Source organism: Platalea leucorodia (assembly GCF_965183815.1).
Source record: "Platalea leucorodia genome assembly, chromosome: 1".
In the NCBI taxonomy this organism is placed as follows: domain Eukaryota; kingdom Metazoa; phylum Chordata; class Aves; order Pelecaniformes; family Threskiornithidae; genus Platalea; species Platalea leucorodia.
The window spans coordinates 826220-843382 of NC_138823.1; the positions used below are offsets into that span (position 1 = coordinate 826220).

The 17163-nt window shown below is 65.9% G+C and overlaps 1 protein-coding gene across 2 annotated transcripts in view; it reads left to right on the forward strand.

Annotated features, from left to right (window-relative positions):
• Positions 1–2299: 2299 nt before the first annotated feature.
• The window catches only part of LOC309588677 (casein kinase II subunit alpha-like), a 28207-nt gene continuing 13343 nt past the window's right edge, over positions 2300–17163 (forward strand). Inside the window, exons 1-2 of one of the 2 annotated variants that reach the window (XM_082308265.1) lie at positions 2300–2367; positions 15374–15509. In XM_082308265.1, coding sequence (XP_082164391.1) covers positions 15409–15509 — 101 coding nt within the window. In that variant the 5' untranslated portion in view covers positions 2300–2367; positions 15374–15408. Of the gene's footprint in view, positions 2433–15373; positions 15510–17163 lie in introns of both variants that reach the window. The other variant, XM_082308264.1, reaches the window with a different exon arrangement.

The following is a 17163-nucleotide window of genomic DNA, read 5'->3' on the forward strand; positions in this document are numbered from 1 at the left end:
GGCGTGCCAAAATAGTCCCAATGAGCCGGTCCAAGCCCAGTGAGCTGGTACGGGCCTGGTGAGCTGGTACCATCCCAGTAAACCAGTATGATCCCGGCGAGCCATTAAACCCAGTGACCCAGCACAGCTCCGGTAAGCCGGCATGGTCCTGGTGAGCCGGCACAGCCCCAGCAAGCTGGCACTGCTCCAGTGAGCTTGCATGGCCCTGGTGAGCTGCTACGGCCCTGAGGAGCTGCTATGGCCTCAGTGAGCCGGCACAGCCCCGGTGAGTCGGCACAGCCCCGGTGACTCAGCAGAGCCCTGGTGAGCCGGCACGGCCCTGGTGAGCCAGCACAGCCCCGGTGAACCGGCAGAACCCCAGTGAGCCGGCAGAGCCCACCCATCCATGTGCCCAGGCCCAGTCCTCTGCGGGCAGTGGGCTCCTGGGGCACCCAATGCCGGGCCCGGCTGCGTGGGTGCCACAGGACCCCGGCCACGGTGGGTGCCAGGGTCCCCGGTGCCACCGGGGGGGCCACAGCTGCCCCCGTCCCCCAGGGCAGACACAGGCCCTTTGCCCAGGGCTCGATGCACCCTTGTCCGCTGGACCCTAACCCCAAGGGGGGGACAGATCCAGCCCCCCCAGGGCAGCCAGCGGCAGCAGCCCCCCCACCGCAGTGCCCAACACCCCTCAGTGCTGCTCCATGGCACCGCAGGCGTCACCGTGTCCCCACACCGTCGGGGACGGGTCCCCTGATGGATTTCACTGCCACAGTGCAGGGGCACCGTGCTGGGTGCAGGGGTGGGGACAGGGACAGGGGTGGCACAGGGACAGGATGGTGACAGTGACATAGGGACAGAGATGGGGCTGGTGACATGGGGACAGGGATGGGGACAGGGATAGAGATTTGGGGACTGGGATGGGGATGGTGACGTGGGGATGGGGTGGGGATGGGGACAGGGGTAGGGACAGGGGTGGGGACAGGAGTGCAGGGACACAGAGATGGGGGAAGGGGATGGGGAAGGCGACCGTTGTGTTAGGCTGCACTGGGAGAACTGGAAGCAGGTGTCCCAGACAGTATTAGGAGCACTGGTGGCACTGGGAGCACTGGTGGCACTGGTGGTAGTCCCAGGAGCCCTGGGATCACTGGGCGCACTGCTTGCGCTGGCTGCACTGGTGGCAGTCCCAGGAGCCCTGGACGCACTGGTGGCACTGGTGTCACTGCTCGCACCGGTGGCACCACTCACACTGGTGGCACTGCTCGCACTGCCCATACTGGGCACACTGGCGGCACTGGGTGCACTAGTGGCACCGCACGCACTGGTGGCACCGCTCGCACTGCCCACACTGGTGTCACTGCTCGCACTGGTGGCACTGGGCTCCCTGGTGTCACTGCTCGCACTGGAGGCACTGGGCGCACTGGTGTCACTGCTCGCACTGGTGGCCCCGCTCACGCTGGCGGCACCGCTCGCACTGGTGTCACCACTCACACTGGCGGCCCTGCTCGCCCCGGCGGCCCTGCTCGCTGTGGCGGCCCCGCTCGCCCCGGCGGCACTGCCCTCACTGCCCTCACTGCCCGCACTGGCGGCCCCGCTCGCCCCGGCGGCACTGGTGTCACTGCCCTCACTGGTGTCACTGCCCGCACTGGCGGCCCCGCTCGCCCCGGCGGCACTGCCCTCACTGCCCTCACTGCCCGCACTGCCCTCCCTGCCCGCACTGCCCTCCCTGCCCGCACTGGCGGCCCCGCTCGCCCCGGCGGCACTGGTGGCACTGCCCTCCCTGCCCGCACTGGCGGCCCCGCTCGCCTCGGCGGCACTGGTGTCACTGCCCTCACTGCCCTCACTGCCCGCACTGCCCGCACTGGCGGCCCCGCTCGCCCCGGCGGCACTGGTGGCACTGCCCTCACTGCCCGCACTGGTGTCACTGCCCGCACTGGCGGCCCCGCTCGCCCCGGCGGCACTGGTGGCACTGGTGGCACTGCCCGCACTTGCGGCCCCGCTCGCCCCGGCGGCACTGGTGTCACTGCCCGCACTGGCGGCCCCGCTCGCCCCGGCGGCACTGGTGGCACTGCCCTCACTGCCCTCACTGCCCGCACTGCCCGCACTGGTGTCACTGCCCGCACTGGCGGCCCCGCTCGCCCCGGCGGCCCCGCGGGCAGCCCCCGGGCGCGGCCCCCGCGCAGGCGCAGCGGCGGCGGGCGGGAGGCGTGGGGCGGGCGGCGTCGCTCCGTCCCCGCGCCGGCGCCGGGGCTCGGCGGCGGTGGCGCCCCCCGCCGCCCCGGCGGGTCCCGCTCGGAGGCCGCCGCCGCCGCCGCCGCCGCCATCTTGTCAGCCCCGGCCGAGGGGAGGCAGCGCCCCTCCCCGCAGCGCCGGGCCGCGGCGCTCGGCCAGGTAGGCCCCGGCCCCGGCCCCCGCCCCGGCCCCGGCCAGGCCCCGGCCCCGGCCAGGCCCCACCGGTGAGGGGGCAGCGGGGCGTCGCGGGGGGGGGAAGGGAAGGGGGGCGGGGGGGGGGGGAGGGAGAGGGAGAGGGGCGGGGGAGGGGAGGGGGAAGGAGAGAGTGGGGGAGGGGAAGTCTGGGGGGAGGGGAGGGGGGTGGGTGTGAGTGTGGGGTGTGAGGGGGTGGGTGTGAGTGCGATGGGGTGGGAGTGTGGGGTGTGGGAGTGTGGGTGAGTGTGAGTGTGGGGGTGTGGGTGTGAGCGTGGGGTGGGAGTGTGATGGTGCGTGAGTGTGGGGTGTGGGTGTGGGTGTGATGGTGTGGGAGTGTAGGTGCGTGAGTGTGGGGTGTGGGAGCGGGTGTGAGCATTGGGCGTGAGGGGGTGGGTGTGAGTGTGATGGTGCGTGAGTGTGGGGTGTGGGAGTGGGGTGTGAGGGTGTGGGTGTGAGTGTGATGGTGTGGGAGTGTGGGGTGTGGGTGTGGGTGTGATGGTGTGGGAGTGTAGGTGCGTGAGTGTGGGGTGTGGGAGCGGGTGTGAGCATTGGGCGTGAGGGGGTGGGTGTGAGTGTGATGGTGCGTGAGTGTGGGGTGTGGGAGTGGGGTGTGAGGGTGTGGGTGTGAGTGTGATGGTGTGGGAGTGTGGGGTGTGGGTGTGGGTGTGATGGTGTGGGAGTGTAGGTGCGTGAGTGTGGGGTGTGGGAGCGGGTGTGAGCATTGGGCGTGAGGGGGTGGGTGTGAGTGTGATGGTGCGTGAGTGTGGGGTGTGGGAGTGGGGTGTGAGGGTGTGGGTGTGAGTGTGATGGTGTGGGAGTGCATGGGTGTGGGAGTGTGGGTGAGCGTGGGGTGTGAGCGTGGGGTGTGAGTGTGATGGTGCGTGATTGTGGGGTGTGGGAGTGTGGGTGAGTGTGGAGGTGTGGGTGTGAGCGTGGGGTGTGAGTGTGATGGTGCGTGAGTGTGGGGTGTGGGTGTGAGTGTGATGGTGTGGGAGTGCATGGGTGTGGGAGTGTGGGTGAGTGTGGGGGTGTGGGTGTGAGCGTGGGGTGGGAGTGTGATGGTGCGTGAGTGTGGGGTGTGGGAGCGGGTGTGGGTGTGATGGTGTGGGAGTGCATGGGTGTGGGAGTGTGGGTGAGCGTGGGGTGTGAGCGTGGGGTGTGAGTGTGATGGTGCGTGAGTGCGGGGTGTGGGAGTGTGGGTGAGTGTGGAGGTGTGGGTGTGAGCGTGGGGTGTGAGTGTGATGGTGCGTGAGTGCGGGGTGTGGGTGTGAGTGTGATGGTGTGGGAGTGTGGGTGAGCGTGGGGTGTGAGTGTGATGGTGTGTGAGTGTGGGGTGTGGGTGTGAGGGTGTGGGTGTGAGTGTGATGGTGTGGGAGTGTGGGTGCATGAGTGTGAGTGTGGGAGTCGGTGTGGGTGTGAGCGTGGGGTGTGAGGGGGTGGGTGTGAATGTGATGGTGTGGGGGTGTGAATGTGGGGTGTGTGAGTGTGATGGGGGGTGTGATTGTGAGTGTGGGGTGTGGGAGCGGGTGTGTGATGGGGTGGGGGTGAGCATGAGGTGTGAGAGTGTGGGTGTGAGTGTGGGGTGTGGGAGCCTGGTTGAATGAGCGGGTGTGAGCGTGGGGTGTGAGGGTGTGAGTGTGATGGTGCGGGAGCGTGGGGGTGTGAGTGTGAGCCTGGGGGTGTGTGAGTGTGGGTGTATGGGTGTGGGTGCCTGAGTGTGGGGTGTGGGAGTGACGGTGTGGGAGTGGGTGTGAGCACGGGGGTGTGAGTGTGATGGTGCGGGGGTGTGAGTCTGAGCGCGGGGGTGTGTGGGTGTGCGAGTGTGAGTGTGGGATTGTGAGCATGGGGATGTGAGTGACTGGGTGAGCGTGAGCGTGGGGGTGTGGGAGTGTGGGTGTTTGAATGCCAGCATGGGGGTGTGGGTGTGAGTGAGTGCGGGTGTGAGTGTGATGGCGTGGGGCTGTGAGCGTGGGGTGTGGGAGTGAGCGAATGTGATGGCGTGGGAGTGGGTGTGAGTGTGAGCCTGGGGGTGTGGGGGTGATGGGGTGGGTCTGATGGTGTGGGTGTGAGTGTGAGCGTGGGGTGTGAGGGCGTGGGTGTGTGATGGTGGGGGGGGGTGGGCGTGAGCCTGGCGGGGTGTGAGTGCAGGTGCGAGTGTGAGCGTGGGGTGTGGGAGTGGGTGTGAGTGCGATTGTGATGGTGCGTGAATGCAGGTGTGAGTGTGAGCGTGGGGCTGAGCGAGCCTGTGTGAGTGAGCGAGGGTGAGTGGGGGGGTGAGTGAGGGGGTGTGGGGGTGAGGATGAGTGTGATGGTGAGTGTGATGGGGTGTGAGGGCGTGGGGGTGTGTGCGTGTGAGCATGGGGGTGGGTGTGTGAGTGTGCGTGTGTGATGGTGTGATTGTGTCTGAGCGTGTGGGGGTGTGAGGATGTGTGAGGGTGAGTGTGGGGGTGCGAGCCTGATGGGGTGTGAGTGCGGGGGTGTGTAAGTACAGGTGAGTGTGGGTGTGAGCGCGGGTGTGCGTGAGGGTGGATGAGGGTGTGAGTGCGATGGGGTGTGAGTACAGGTGAGTGCGGGGGTGTGTGAGTGTGCTGGGGTGTGAGTACAGGTGAGTGCGGGGGTGTGTGAGTGTGCTGGGGTGTGAGTACAGGTGAGTGCGGGGGTGTGTGAGTGGGTGTGTGAGTGCAGGTGTGCATGAGGGTGGATGAGGGTGTGAGTGTGCTGGGGTGTGAGGGTGAACACGACGGGGTGTGAGGGTGTGTGGGGTGAGGGTGTGCCAGGGTGGGTGAGTGAGGGCGTGTGACGGTGGGTGTGAGTGTGATGGGGTGTGAGTGCTTCTGTGCGGGGGTGAGTGTGGGAGGGGTGTGAGTGCTTGTGTGTGAGGGTGAGCGTGGGTGGATGTGAGCGTGGGGTGTGTGTGAGGGTGAACACGGGGGTGTGAGGGTGAACATGGGCGTGTGTGAGGGTGAAAATGGGGGTGTGAAGGTGTGTGAGGGGTATGTAAGGGTGAACATGGGGGTGTGGGGGTGTGTGAGGGTGTGAGGGTGAACCTAGGGGTGTGGGGGTGCGTGTGGGTGTGTGTGAGGGTGAACCTAGGGGTGTGGGGGTGCGTGTGGGTGTGTGTGAGGGTGAACACGGGGGAGGGTGTGGGTGTGTGAGGGTGAACATGGAGGTGTGTGAGGGTGAACGTGGGGGTGTGTGGGAGTGTGAGGGGTGTGAGGGTGAACACGGGAGTGTGAGGGTGCATGTGGGGGGCGTGTGAGGGTTCACGTGGGGGTGTGGGGGTGATCGCAGGGGTACGTGGGGTGCGAGGGTGAACGCCAAGCCTTGGGGTCCCGCTCGTGAGGGGCTCCCCGGGCGAGGTGTGGGGCAGGAGGTGCCCCACGGTCGGGGGGCTGTAGGGCAGGGGACGGCATGGGCGGAGGTGCCCGGCACCGTGGGGCGGCCCCTGTCCTGCGCGGGTGACGCGGTGACCCGCCGGTGGGTGTTGGTGCTGGGGTGCCGCGGGGGGCTGCGAGGAGGGCTGGGCATCTGGCGCTGCTGCCTGCGCTGCCTGCGCTGCCTGCGCCTGCCAGGCGTGTGTCTTCGGGCAACGCCGTCGTCCTGCCAAGCAGCCGGTGCCGTGCCACGCGTGGGCACGGCAGGAGAGGGGCTGGGGCAGGTGAGCGCGGTACGGCCGGCAATCTTTTACCAGATTCTCCTGTTTTACTTTAAAAATTCTCTTCGACTCGCCGACCGGGAGGCAGGGGCGGGTGCAGCCCCCGCTTTTGGGGACCACTCGGGCCCTTCCCGGCGCAGTCGGTCGTTAACCGCGCAGACAAAACCAACGCCAAGCCCGTTTCTGTCCCAACTCTCGGAGTTTTTTCCTGTACCGATGAATCCGGCTTTCCCGAGCCGCGCTCGGGAGCCCCTTCGTGTCAAAGCCCCGTCCTTGCTATCGCGATCAATCCTCTGGCTGGCACCTGCTGAACCAGGATCCCAAACCCTTTCGCCGGCACCGATGATGAATTTTTAAAGCGTCTCCCTTAGGAAACGCCGGTCTGGGTTCGCGGTGAGCGGTGGCACCGGGTGCCGTCCCGCAGGGAGGGATCCCCGTCTGCTGAGGATCGCCGAGGAGGAAGAGCAAAACCTTTAAACCGCCGTCGCGGGAAATGCAGCGAAGCCGGTGCGAGGGAGGCCGCGGCACCCCGGCGCGGTGTTTTCGGCAGCTCCGGTGTGCCGGGAGGTGCCCTGGTGGGTGCCGCGCTGCCGGTCTGTGCTCTCGCCGGCGTTCCCGACTGGCCGCGGGAGGTGCCGATGGGGAAGAAGGCGCTGTTGTCGCGGCTTTTAGCCGATTCCTCCTCTGAAATCTCCCTGCTTGTTCCAGCCACCTTGAAACTCGCTGTGCGACGCAGAAATGTCGAAATTTAGGATAATTTTAGGATATCGACCCCTTGCTGCTTCCTCTCCTCTCCCGAGCCCGGCGTTGGCCAAGCGTGCTCTCCCTCCGAGCCTTTCTCCCGGCAGCACCCGCTGCCCTGCGGCTCTTCGGAGAAGTCTTTCGGCAACGGGACGACGATGCCGAAACGCTGGGGACAACTCGGGTGGCTCCCGCTCTTCGGGGCGGGAGGGTTCGTATTGTCGCGGCGCCGCGCAGCCGTGGCGGGACCTGGCTCCACGGGGCGCGTGAAAGCGCGGCTGAAAACACGGCAGGGAGAGGCCAGAGCCAGGAGCCGGAGGCGAGCGCGATCGGAGAGGGGATGGGAGAGGGTTTGAGGCGAGGGGTCCAGGTCAGGACGTGGAAAGGGGGGGAGAGGATGAGGAGGCAGAGGCTGGGGCAGGGGCTGGAGCACAAGGCTGGGGAGGAGCGGCTGGGGGAGCTGGGGGGGCTCAGCCTGGAGAAGAGGAGGCTGAGGGGAGCCCTCCTCGCTCTCTGCAACGGCCTGAAAGGAGGCTGGAGCCGGGGGGGTCGGTCTCTGCTCCCCAGGAACAAGCGATGGGACGCGAGGGAACGGCCTCAAGCTGCGCCAGGGCAGGGTTGGGTTGGGTATTAGGAAAAACTTCTTCCCCCAAAGGGCTGTCAGGGCCTGGCCCAGGCTGCCCAGGGCAGGGGCTGAGTCCCCATCCCTGGGGGGATTTAAAAGCCGGGGAGACGTGGTGCTGAGGGCCATGGTTTAGTGGTGGCCTTGGCAGCGCTGGGTGAATGGCTGGACTCGATGATCTTAAGAGTCTTTTCCAACCTCAGTGGCTCCATGACTCTGTGATCCCACGGGACAGGGGCCGCGGTTCCTCGCGAGCCATGGGGCAGCGACAGTGTTTGTGTATGGAGGCAGCTGAGCCCTCCCCCGCCGGCCAACGAGCCGTTTCACCCTAAACCATCGCCTTTCCAGACCGTTGGCCGCTGTGGCTTTCGATGGAGCGGAGCACTCGGCGATTTAAAGGAAGAAGTGCGTTATTGAGTGCCTGGCTCGAGAGGCTCCTCCGTCGGAGGATGACTAAGGGCACATTTCCCCGGGCGGGCAGGAACGCCGGGTCCGTCGCTCCGTGCGCTGGTGCCACCGCTGGGATTTCAGGCTGGAAACCTGAGCCGGCTGCAGTCAACCGGCTCGGCTGCGGGATTTCAGCGCGGTGATGTGCTGACGGCCAAACTCCTCCCGACCCGCATCCCGATCCGGCCAAACTCCCCCCGGACCCGCATCCCGATCCGGCCAAACTCCTCCCGACCCACATCCCAATCCGGCCAAACTCCCCCCGGACCTGCATCCCGATCCGGCCAAACTCCTCCCGACCCGCATCCCGATCCGGCCAAACTCCCCCCGGATCCGCATCCCGATCCGGCCAAACTCCTCCCGACCCGCATCCCGATCCAGGCGGAGCTGCCCGCAGCCTCGGGTGACGACGCAGGCAGTACCTGGGCAGGGCTCTCTGCCTGCACTGCCCTGCCTGCGCTGTGCCGGCGTAGATGCCCGGTTAGCAGCCGGACCGAGGGAAGAGACGCGGGGCCGGAGACGCACCGGGAGGGACGAGGGCTCCGGCGGGATTCAGCTTTCCCTGCCTGTGGCCTGCAAAATTTTGTCACCCTGAGACCGAAAGCCGTCGCCTGCCGAAAGCCGTTGTACTCGGTGTGGGGGACAAGGGGAACGTAACGAGCGGGGAGGGGACGGAGCCGGGAGCCTGCCGGTCCCTTCGGGAGTTGAGCGGTTTTGAATTTTAGAATAATTGGGGCTGAAGGAGGGCCCTGAAACAGTCCCTGCTTCGGAAAGTGAGGGGTTACGGCCTTCTCCCGCGTCGGGGTTTGAAACGGGGGTTGAAATGGCCCAGAGAGGGCTTTCCGTACCCCGTACCCGCTGTTCCCGAGTAGCCGCTGCCGAGGAGGGGCTTTGGCAGATTTTTAAAAAAGCTGTGGCCATTTTAAGCGTTTTTAATTGCTCAGAGGTCGGGTGATCGGGCTGCAATCCCTTTAGGTGGGGGAAGCGGGACACTCCACGTGCCCTCGCCGCCGCCGCTGGTGTGCCGCCGCCGCTGGTGTGCCGGGCCGGCGCGGCGGCTGGGAACAGAAGGAAAATCACCTTCTGTCCCCGCAGACTGGATCCGATCTGGATCCTTAACTCTTGCCTTGAATCCCAGCCCTGTATCCCTTTCCCAAGCCACGGGGCAGGGACTTCCCTGCTCTTCCCTGCTCCTGACCCCTCCAGGGAGCCGGAGCGTTGGGAGCCGGAGCGTCGGGAGCCGGAGCGATCGGCCCCATCCGAGAGGCAGCATCTCTCCTGGAAAAAGCCGTCCTTGCTTTCCCTGCTGCGTTTTGCCTCTGCAGCGTTGTCAGCTCGGATATAAACCAGCACGGCTCCATCGCTCCTGCTCCGTACCGTGGTTTTACCTTCCTGGGGGCGAGCAGCTGGTCTCCGAGCGGTTGCCCGTATCGCTGCCCAGCGCCGATTGTCAGCAGGGGCTTTGGCATCCGAAAGCACCCGCGGCCCAGGGATCTCCTTCGGGATTTCCCTGAACGCGACCCGGGCTCTCCGGGAGGCTCCCGGCTCGCCGGGGCGTGCGGAGGCGGCCGTCCTCATGAGCCCGGTGGGCGAGCGTGCCGCCGCGCTGATAGACGCTGCCGAGGGGCTGGTTGAAAGCTCCTGAGGCTGTCGGGAGGGGGGAAGGCGGCCTTCATCTTCCTCTTCCCGCTGTGGCCTCGGCCCTGTGGCTTTGACCGCTGCCGTTTTGCCCCACAATCAGGTATTCGAGGAGCTGCGGCCGAGCCGACTCTCCCTGCCCGTGCCTCCGCTCTCCCTGCAGCCTCCCGGGCCCGTCGCGTTCCCAAGGCAGTATTTTCCTGGTCTCCCCCTCGCGCGGCGCGTGGAAGACGCTCCCGGGAACGCTGCTGCCTCGTCAGTGAGTTTAAGGGAGGACGCAAAGTTGGTCTCTTTGCTTCTGCGCTTATTAAAATCTCGCCGGAGAGCGGCTCGGCGGCGTGAGGGGCTGCGCCGACCCCAGGGTGGGAATTTTGGCTGGTGGCACTCGCCAGACTCCTCCTGTACCTTCTTAAACCGGATAAATCCGTGTGTACAGGTGCTTTTTTAATCTTCGGGATGTTTTCAGCCTTCTCGCCTCCGTTGCCGGGGCCCATGGGTTTACACCGTGTCTCCGTTCCTCTCTGAACGCGACGGTGAAGGTGCTGCCGAGCTCCGGCTGGAGCCCAGCGTGGATTTCTACATTTTGGCTGCCCCAAATCCCCTGTGTCCAGGGGGATTGGGGTGCCTGCGCTGAGCCAGCCCTGTGGGCAAGCCTGTGTCGAGGGGGGGCCGGCAGCACGGCGGGATGGAGCCTGCAGGGTCCCTTGGAGCGGATGGAGAGTAGGGGCGTGCTGAACACGAGCCAGCAGGGTGCCCAGGTGGCCAAGAGGGCCAACGGCACCCTGGCTTGTGTCAGGAACGGTGTGGCCAGCAGGAGCAGGGAGGTGATGGTGCCCCTGCGCTGGGCACCGGTGAGGCCGCCCCTCGAATGCTGTGCTCAGCGCTGGGCCCCGCACCCCAAGGCGGCCATGGAGGGGCTGGAGCGTGGCCAGAGCAGGGCAGCGAGGCTGGGGCAGGGGCTGGAGCACAAGGCTGGGGAGGAGCGGCTGGGGGAGCTGGGGGGGCTCAGCCTGGAGAAGAGGAGGCTGAGGGGAGCCCTCATCGCTCTCTGCAACGGCCTGAAAGGAGGCTGGAGCCGGGGGGGTCGGTCTCTGCTCCCCAGGAACAAGCGATGGGACGAGAGGGAACGGCCTCAAGCTGCGCCAGGGCAGGGTTGGGTTGGGTATGGGGAAAAACTTCTTCCCCCAAAGGGCTGTCAGGCCCTGGCCCAGGCTGCCCAGGGCAGGGGCTGAGTCCCCGTCCCTGGGGGGATTTAAAAGCCGGGGAGATGTGGTGCTTGGGGACATGGTTTAGTGGTGGGCTTGGCAGCACTGGGTTAGCGGCTGGACTCGATGATCTTGAAGGTCTTTTCCAACCTCAGTGACTCGATGATTTTATAGCCACCGTGCACGTCTTCCCTTCAGAGCGGCCCAAGATTGCAGAAGTGAGGGGCACAGGAGCGTTTTCGGTGCTCAGCCTGCCTCCTGCCGCGCGGTTCGACGTCGCCCGCCTTGAGCTGCGGCTTTGCGCAGGGCCAGGAGTGGCGGTGAGCCTCGCTGGGTCTCTGCTACCCGCCCTCGCCGTGGCCGCGTGCCTTCGGCGGTGGTGAGCTCCAGCCGCCGCTCTGTCGGAAGCGTCTGTGGGGTCTGTGGGGAAGGGGCTTCTCCTCCCCCAGCTCCCCTCTCCATTTCGGGGAGGACCTGGGAGCGTCCCGGAGCCTGCGGCACTGCCTGGCTTCCAGCCTGGCCGTCCTTTCCAGGCTGCTTCTGGCCTCTCGGTTTCCCCTGCGGCCGCTTCCCTCCTCATTTCAGTCCACCGAGTCGCTCCGGTTTGTTACCCAGAGCTGGAAACGCGGATATGAAGCGCTCGCTCTCCGTCTCTGCGTGCTCGGCTTGCCTTTCTCTGCCGCCTTCACCAGAATCCCATCGGCTGTGAGTTTGTATCCTGCCGTGAAGGCTTGTGGCTTTTCCCCGAGCCCGGACGGCACGGTCCTGGCCGAGGAGAGCCGGCGCTGTGACCAGCGGGAAAAGCCCAGCACAGAGGGATTTGGAGAGACGCTGCCTCGCAGGGGAGACGCGCTCGGGGGGGATTTCGGGGCAGCGCTCTCGGTGAGGGCTGTGCCGGTTCCCCCGACCACCACCGGTCGGCTGGGGCCAGCTGGAGAGCGGTGGTGTGCCGCGGGACGGGGCAGGCAGCATTTCCCAACCGGGAGAGAGGTTGGAGTGTGCGTTCCCGAGGCCTTGCCCAGCCGTCCCCAGCTTCGTGCTGCCAGCTCCCCGTCCATGAAAGGCCGGCGTTTTGCCCCAGCTGGCGATGGGGCGCCGAGGTGGAGTCGGAGCTTCCCCCGGCCGCGGGAGGGCTGTCCGGAGGGATGGGGTTTTGGCGTCACCCGCCTGGGCACGAGGGAGAGCCAGCGACGTTCCGGCTGCTCTGCTTCCCGTTTGCAGAGCGGGTGTGGAAGGGCTTTGGGATGAGAGGAGCTGCTGTCTCACCGAGCTACCCCTGAGGAACGCAGGAGCGGGCGGAGGGGACCGGTGCCGTCCCGGTGCAGAGTAATCGGGAGCCCCAGGACTCCGGCAGCGCATCCTGGGCCCGCTTCTGGCTTCCAGGGGAGGACGATGGTGGCTTTGGCCTCGTCTGGGGATACAGGCATCTCGCCGGGGGCTGCGAAGCCGTGGCGGGGCTCGCCTCCGAAGTGAGCGCGGTGGGTGGGATGCCGGTGGCCCGCGGGCAGCGCGGGGGTTTCGTACACCCGGGGCCGTTCCTGAGCCGTGTCACTCGGTGCGGTGGTGCAGCGAGTGAATCCTCAGGGGTTCAGAGGGGCGGCTGGGGGGGCCGCATCCGTGCTGAGGGGCCGGGGCCTGCCCGGGCAGGGACGCTGCCCGTTCTGCCCACGCTTCATCAGAGGGCAGTGCAGCCGACGGCGGGAGGCGCGCCGGCTCCTTTCGCCTCAACGCCTCTCCGATACCACTCCGTACGCTTCGGTCGCGCTGCCGAGAGAAGGAGGGGTGGCGCTGAGCGCTACCAAAAAAGATGAAGGACATCACCCTTTCAAAGAGAGACCAAACGCTGCGTCCCACTTACGTTCGTTATTTTAGTTTAAAAGTCTTTAACAGGTTGCTGCTTGCGGAGGGGAGCCGGGAGCGGACTCCGTGCTGGGGAGCCGGCGAGCTGCTGCCGGTGGGTTCGAGTTAAAAGCGGTAAGTGCGGGAAGCCCGCGAAGCCCCCGGCTGTGCTTGACATCTCTGAGACCCAGGATGCACGGAGCCAAAAGCTGCCCGAGCACGCGCCGCTTCCATTAAAGCCTTTAGAGGGGACAAAACCGCTGAAAGTAGCACAGAACAGAGGTTGGCTTTTTTTTCCGAGCTCTTCAGGTTAAAAATATTTGAAAAGTGGGACAGGACGACAGGATTCCTGGCTTATTTCGCCAGCCTCACGTGTGAAAGCCTCAGGCGCCGGAGAACGTGCCGCGGGGAGCGAGCCTGCTTTGGCCGGAGGGGAGATCGCCGGCACGTAAGCGATGTGGCAGCAGATCGGCCACGGAGCCTCCTCCTGCCCTGGGACGGCGGGATGACGGCAGCCCCCCGCGCCGAGGCTCGTTAGCTGCCCGCGTGATTGCTCTCCACGCGTCGCCGGGGGGTTTCCCCTGCCTGGAGCAGAGCCTGCGGCGCTGCGACCGTGTCCTCGGCCGCTGCGACCACGTCCTCGGCCGCTGCCTCATGCCCCGAGGAAGGTTCCTGCTATTTTTTCTCCCTCTCTAATGCCTCTGCAGTCATTCTCTTCTCCCCGTCAGCACTTTTCACCCCGATCCACAACGCGAGCAATGCCGCAGCAGAAATATCTCCTCTCTGCCAGAGTCGGCCTTGCAGGCAGGCCCGATCCTGCCCGCTGCCGGCCTTGAGAGCGCTGCCTCCCCTCGTGCCGGCTTTTCGGTGCCGGCTGATCTCCCTCACCGTGCTGTGGGAGGATAAACGGGAACGCCGCGTCCGCCGGCCAACGCTCCGTGCACCCTGGCGCGTTCTCTTTGAAGTCGGCGGCCTTGGCTCTTCTCCCCGTGCTCCTGGTTTGTTTGGAGCGTGCACCGTTCCTGCCACGACTTTCCCGGGACGTCTGCCGCAGGCAGGGAGCCCCGCACTGCGTGCAGGATGGCAGGATAGTCTTTCGACCTCCAAACCACTTCCTTTTTGCTCTTCGCTGAGCAGAACATCTTTGCTCCGCTGCCGGCACCCGTGCGCACGCCGTTTCACTGAGTACTTGCAGATTGGTGGGGTTTTTCCATTTTCGGTTCCTGAGTGGTTTTTACACCTCCCCAAACCGGGCCGCAGGGTCCTGGCTGGGCTGGTGGAGCCCCTTCACCTGGCCAAAAACTCCTGCCTGCAGCATCTGCCTTTCGAGATGCTCATTAACCCTTGGGCAGGATATTAAAAAGGCAAAAAGGGCCCTATAAACGCCGGGTGCTCCCTGCTGGCCAGTGCTCCTGTCGATTTATAGCCTCGCCGACCGTGCCGCGCCGTGGCTTGCGGGCGATTTTGCTACGGCGGGAGGAGAGCTGGAGCTGCTCTGTCGGAATATTTGCCATTTTGGGTAAAAGACTGACTGTAAGGCTCGTTTCCCGCTGCCGTAGGAGGATGGGGGGCGGCCGGAGGGCTGCCGGACCCGCGCCAGCTCGGCGCCGCATCTTGCCCTCTCTTGGCAGGGAGCCGGGGTTTCGCTACCTGCCCGTGTTTCCCGTGTCGTTCAGCCGAAACGTTTCTTCCGTGGCTGCGTATCCCCTTTCCCAGGGTGCTGCCTGGAGGAGGGGGAGCAGCTGGGCTGGCTCGCAGCGGGACTCGTGGCCCTCTCCTCCGCGGCCCGGCCGGCTGACGCAGCACATTTCGCCATACGGTTGTGCCTGGAGGGCTCCAGCTCATACCAGAGGGGCTGCCAGTACCGGAGGGGCTGCCAGCGAGAGGAGAGCGTGCGGTCTCACCGGGGCCGGTGGGCTCCTGGAGAGCTGCTGCTGTAGCGGGTCGGGGTCTCGCTGCGGGGTCCCTGTGGCTCGCGTCATCCCCGGTTGTTGGGGGACAGAAGAGCTCCGTCCCCTGTGTCCTTGGGGAGGTGACAGGGTTTGGCACGGAGCTCCCTGGCCTCTGCCAGGGCCGGCTCTAACCTCTGCTCCTCCTGGGCGCCGAGAGCTGCCTCCGTCCCCGCCGGGTGCCCGGGGAGAGGCCCGGGGCGGCGGCGGAAGGAGCTGAGCCGATGTCGCGGCTGCGTGGAGAGGAGGCGAACGTGGGGACGTTGCCGGTGGGGGCTGAGAGCCGGGCTGGCCGTCCCCGGGCTGAGAGGGGCCGTGTCCGTGTCCCCCGCGGCTCCGTGGCGTTTGGCCCCATCTTGGCACTGCCAACTTTTTCTGTTGGCGTCTCTGTTTTACCGTTTTCCTCCCGTCGGGGAGGCAGGCTCGGGCCAAAGCTGCGGGTCCGGGGAGGACCCGGTGGTGCTCGCCCCTACCTGCTGCGGGGCTGCCGGGGGCTGCAGAGCGGAGGGAGGTTCCTGCCCTTGGCTTAAGCGGCCTCCAGGGCGGGCAGAGCGGTTTGGGGGGAGCGGACTGGGCTGGGAAGGGGCGTGAAAGAGGACAGCCCAACCTTCGGCTCCGCGGACCCCGGACCCTGCTTCCCGGCAGAGACCTGCTGCCGGGCCGGCGGCTCGGGCTGCGGCGCTGCCGGCTGTCCCCCGCAGGGCCGAGCTGTGCCAGAGAGCCCGTTGGAAGCCGCCTCCTGCCCGCCCTCGCTTTCCGCAGACCCTCTCCACTCGGGATCGCTCGGCAGCCCCGACGCGCGCCCCCTCTTTCCCCCTTTCTCTCACAAGTGTGCCTTGGTCTCATCCCAATTCATGTGTGTTTGTATTTTTAGGGTGATTGAGGCACTGCGCCTCTGGCCGTGGAAGCATGTCGGGGCCAGTGCCGAGTCGGGCCAGGGTCTATGCAGACGTGAACACTCAGAGACCCCGCGAGTACTGGGACTACGAGTCGCACGTCGTGGAATGGGGGTACGCCTGGGAGATAGGAGGGGGAGCTACGCCAGGGCCCGTGCGCGCAGCGCTGCCGCCGCTCTCCTCCGCGGCGCGGGGACGGACGCCCTCCCGAAGGCGGGAGGGCAGGTCGCGGAGCCTCCGGTCCAGCCGCGCTGCGAGGGTGGCACCCAGCGGAGTGGGGACCGGTATTTCGGTATTTCGGCGTCGCCGTCCGGCGCCCGCCCGGGGGACCGCGCTGCCTGGGGCGGGCGGTGGCGGGGAGCGGGGGCCTGATTCCCGGGGAGCCCTGGGCTTGAGCCTGCGGCTCCACGGCAGCTTTGCAAGTTTAAGCTTTTAAAACAGACCAGGGTGCCTGGCTTTAGGCACAGAAGCGAGCGCTTCATTAAAGCAGCCTGATGAGGGTTCGGTTTTTATCGCTGCGAAGGACAGCTACGTCAAAAGACAGCAGCCGCCGCGCTGCTGTCCCCGGGGCGCTGATGGGAATAACGGGGAACAACGGTGGGAAGCTTGGGAATGGTCCTGGAGCAAAGAGGCGTTTGAAAGGACGAAGGTGAAAGCCTGGTGACTATTTTTTTTTGGAGTTTCCCTGAGGACTCGAGTCTCTGAGAACTTGAAACGAAGCCGACCAGTTGATTGTTTTATGCGGCAGCTGGCTCGGCGGCGAGCTGGGCAAAGGGCCAGCGTTGGCTCCTCAGGTATTAACGTGGCGCTCATCAGCGTGAAACGCTCCCCTGCTCGAGAGCATCTTCCTTCCCGAGCCGCGCGCCCGGCGCTCCAGGCTGGAGGAACGCTGCCCGCCAGGGACAGAGCCTGCTCTTTGTTCGGTGGCTGTGGTAAAATCGAGAAAATACGTCTTTTTATCTGAGGCCGCGGCGTCAGCCGGTGCCTGGGCACCGCGGAGGCTGTGCCGGTGCTGCGGTTGGCAGCCGTCGGCGGGGCTGCTGCCGGGGCCGGATTAGGAGCCCTCCCCGGCGTACTCCCTCCTCTCTGGCCAAACCCCGGCTAGCCGCAACACGCGCCGGTCGCCGGTACCGGTGACCTAGAAATGAAAAGCTTTTTATCCCCTTCCCGATCCCCTGCGCCAGGCAGAGCCTTCGGTCTCTCCGGGACGGTAATTCCATGCCTTCTGCGAGCATCCCGGGGTTTTTTTCACCCAAACCATCCTTGCAGTTGATGTTTTCCCTCACGTTGACCCCGAGCCTTCCCCTCTGCTTGCCAGCGAAGGTGAATTAATCCTCCCCATCTGTAACGCGGCCTTCGCCGCGCTCCCTCTCTTCGCGTTTGCCGAGCGTAACCGTCGGCGAAGGCGCGAAGCAGCCTGGCACGGTCGGGTCGTGCTGCGGCTCCGCTGCCCATCCGAACGCTCCTTCGTTTCCTCGGGTGCTGCCCAGTCACCTCCCGCGTGGTCTCTGCTAATTAGCAATTTGGGAAGTCACGCTTTCCAGCCTGTAATTCCCTTTTCTTTCCTCAGCTTGTTTATCCGTATCAAATCCCCGGGGGCCCTGTGCCTTCCCTCCTCGGCGTAGCAGAAATAATTGCCGATGCTCCTGCTGTCTCCTTCAGTCCCCTCGGGTGACTTCGGTTACGCGGAGGTTTTACGGGCGCGAGTTGCTTTCTTTTCTTCGGATTTCTTGCACGGAAGATTTATTTTTACAAATCCTTGGGTGTG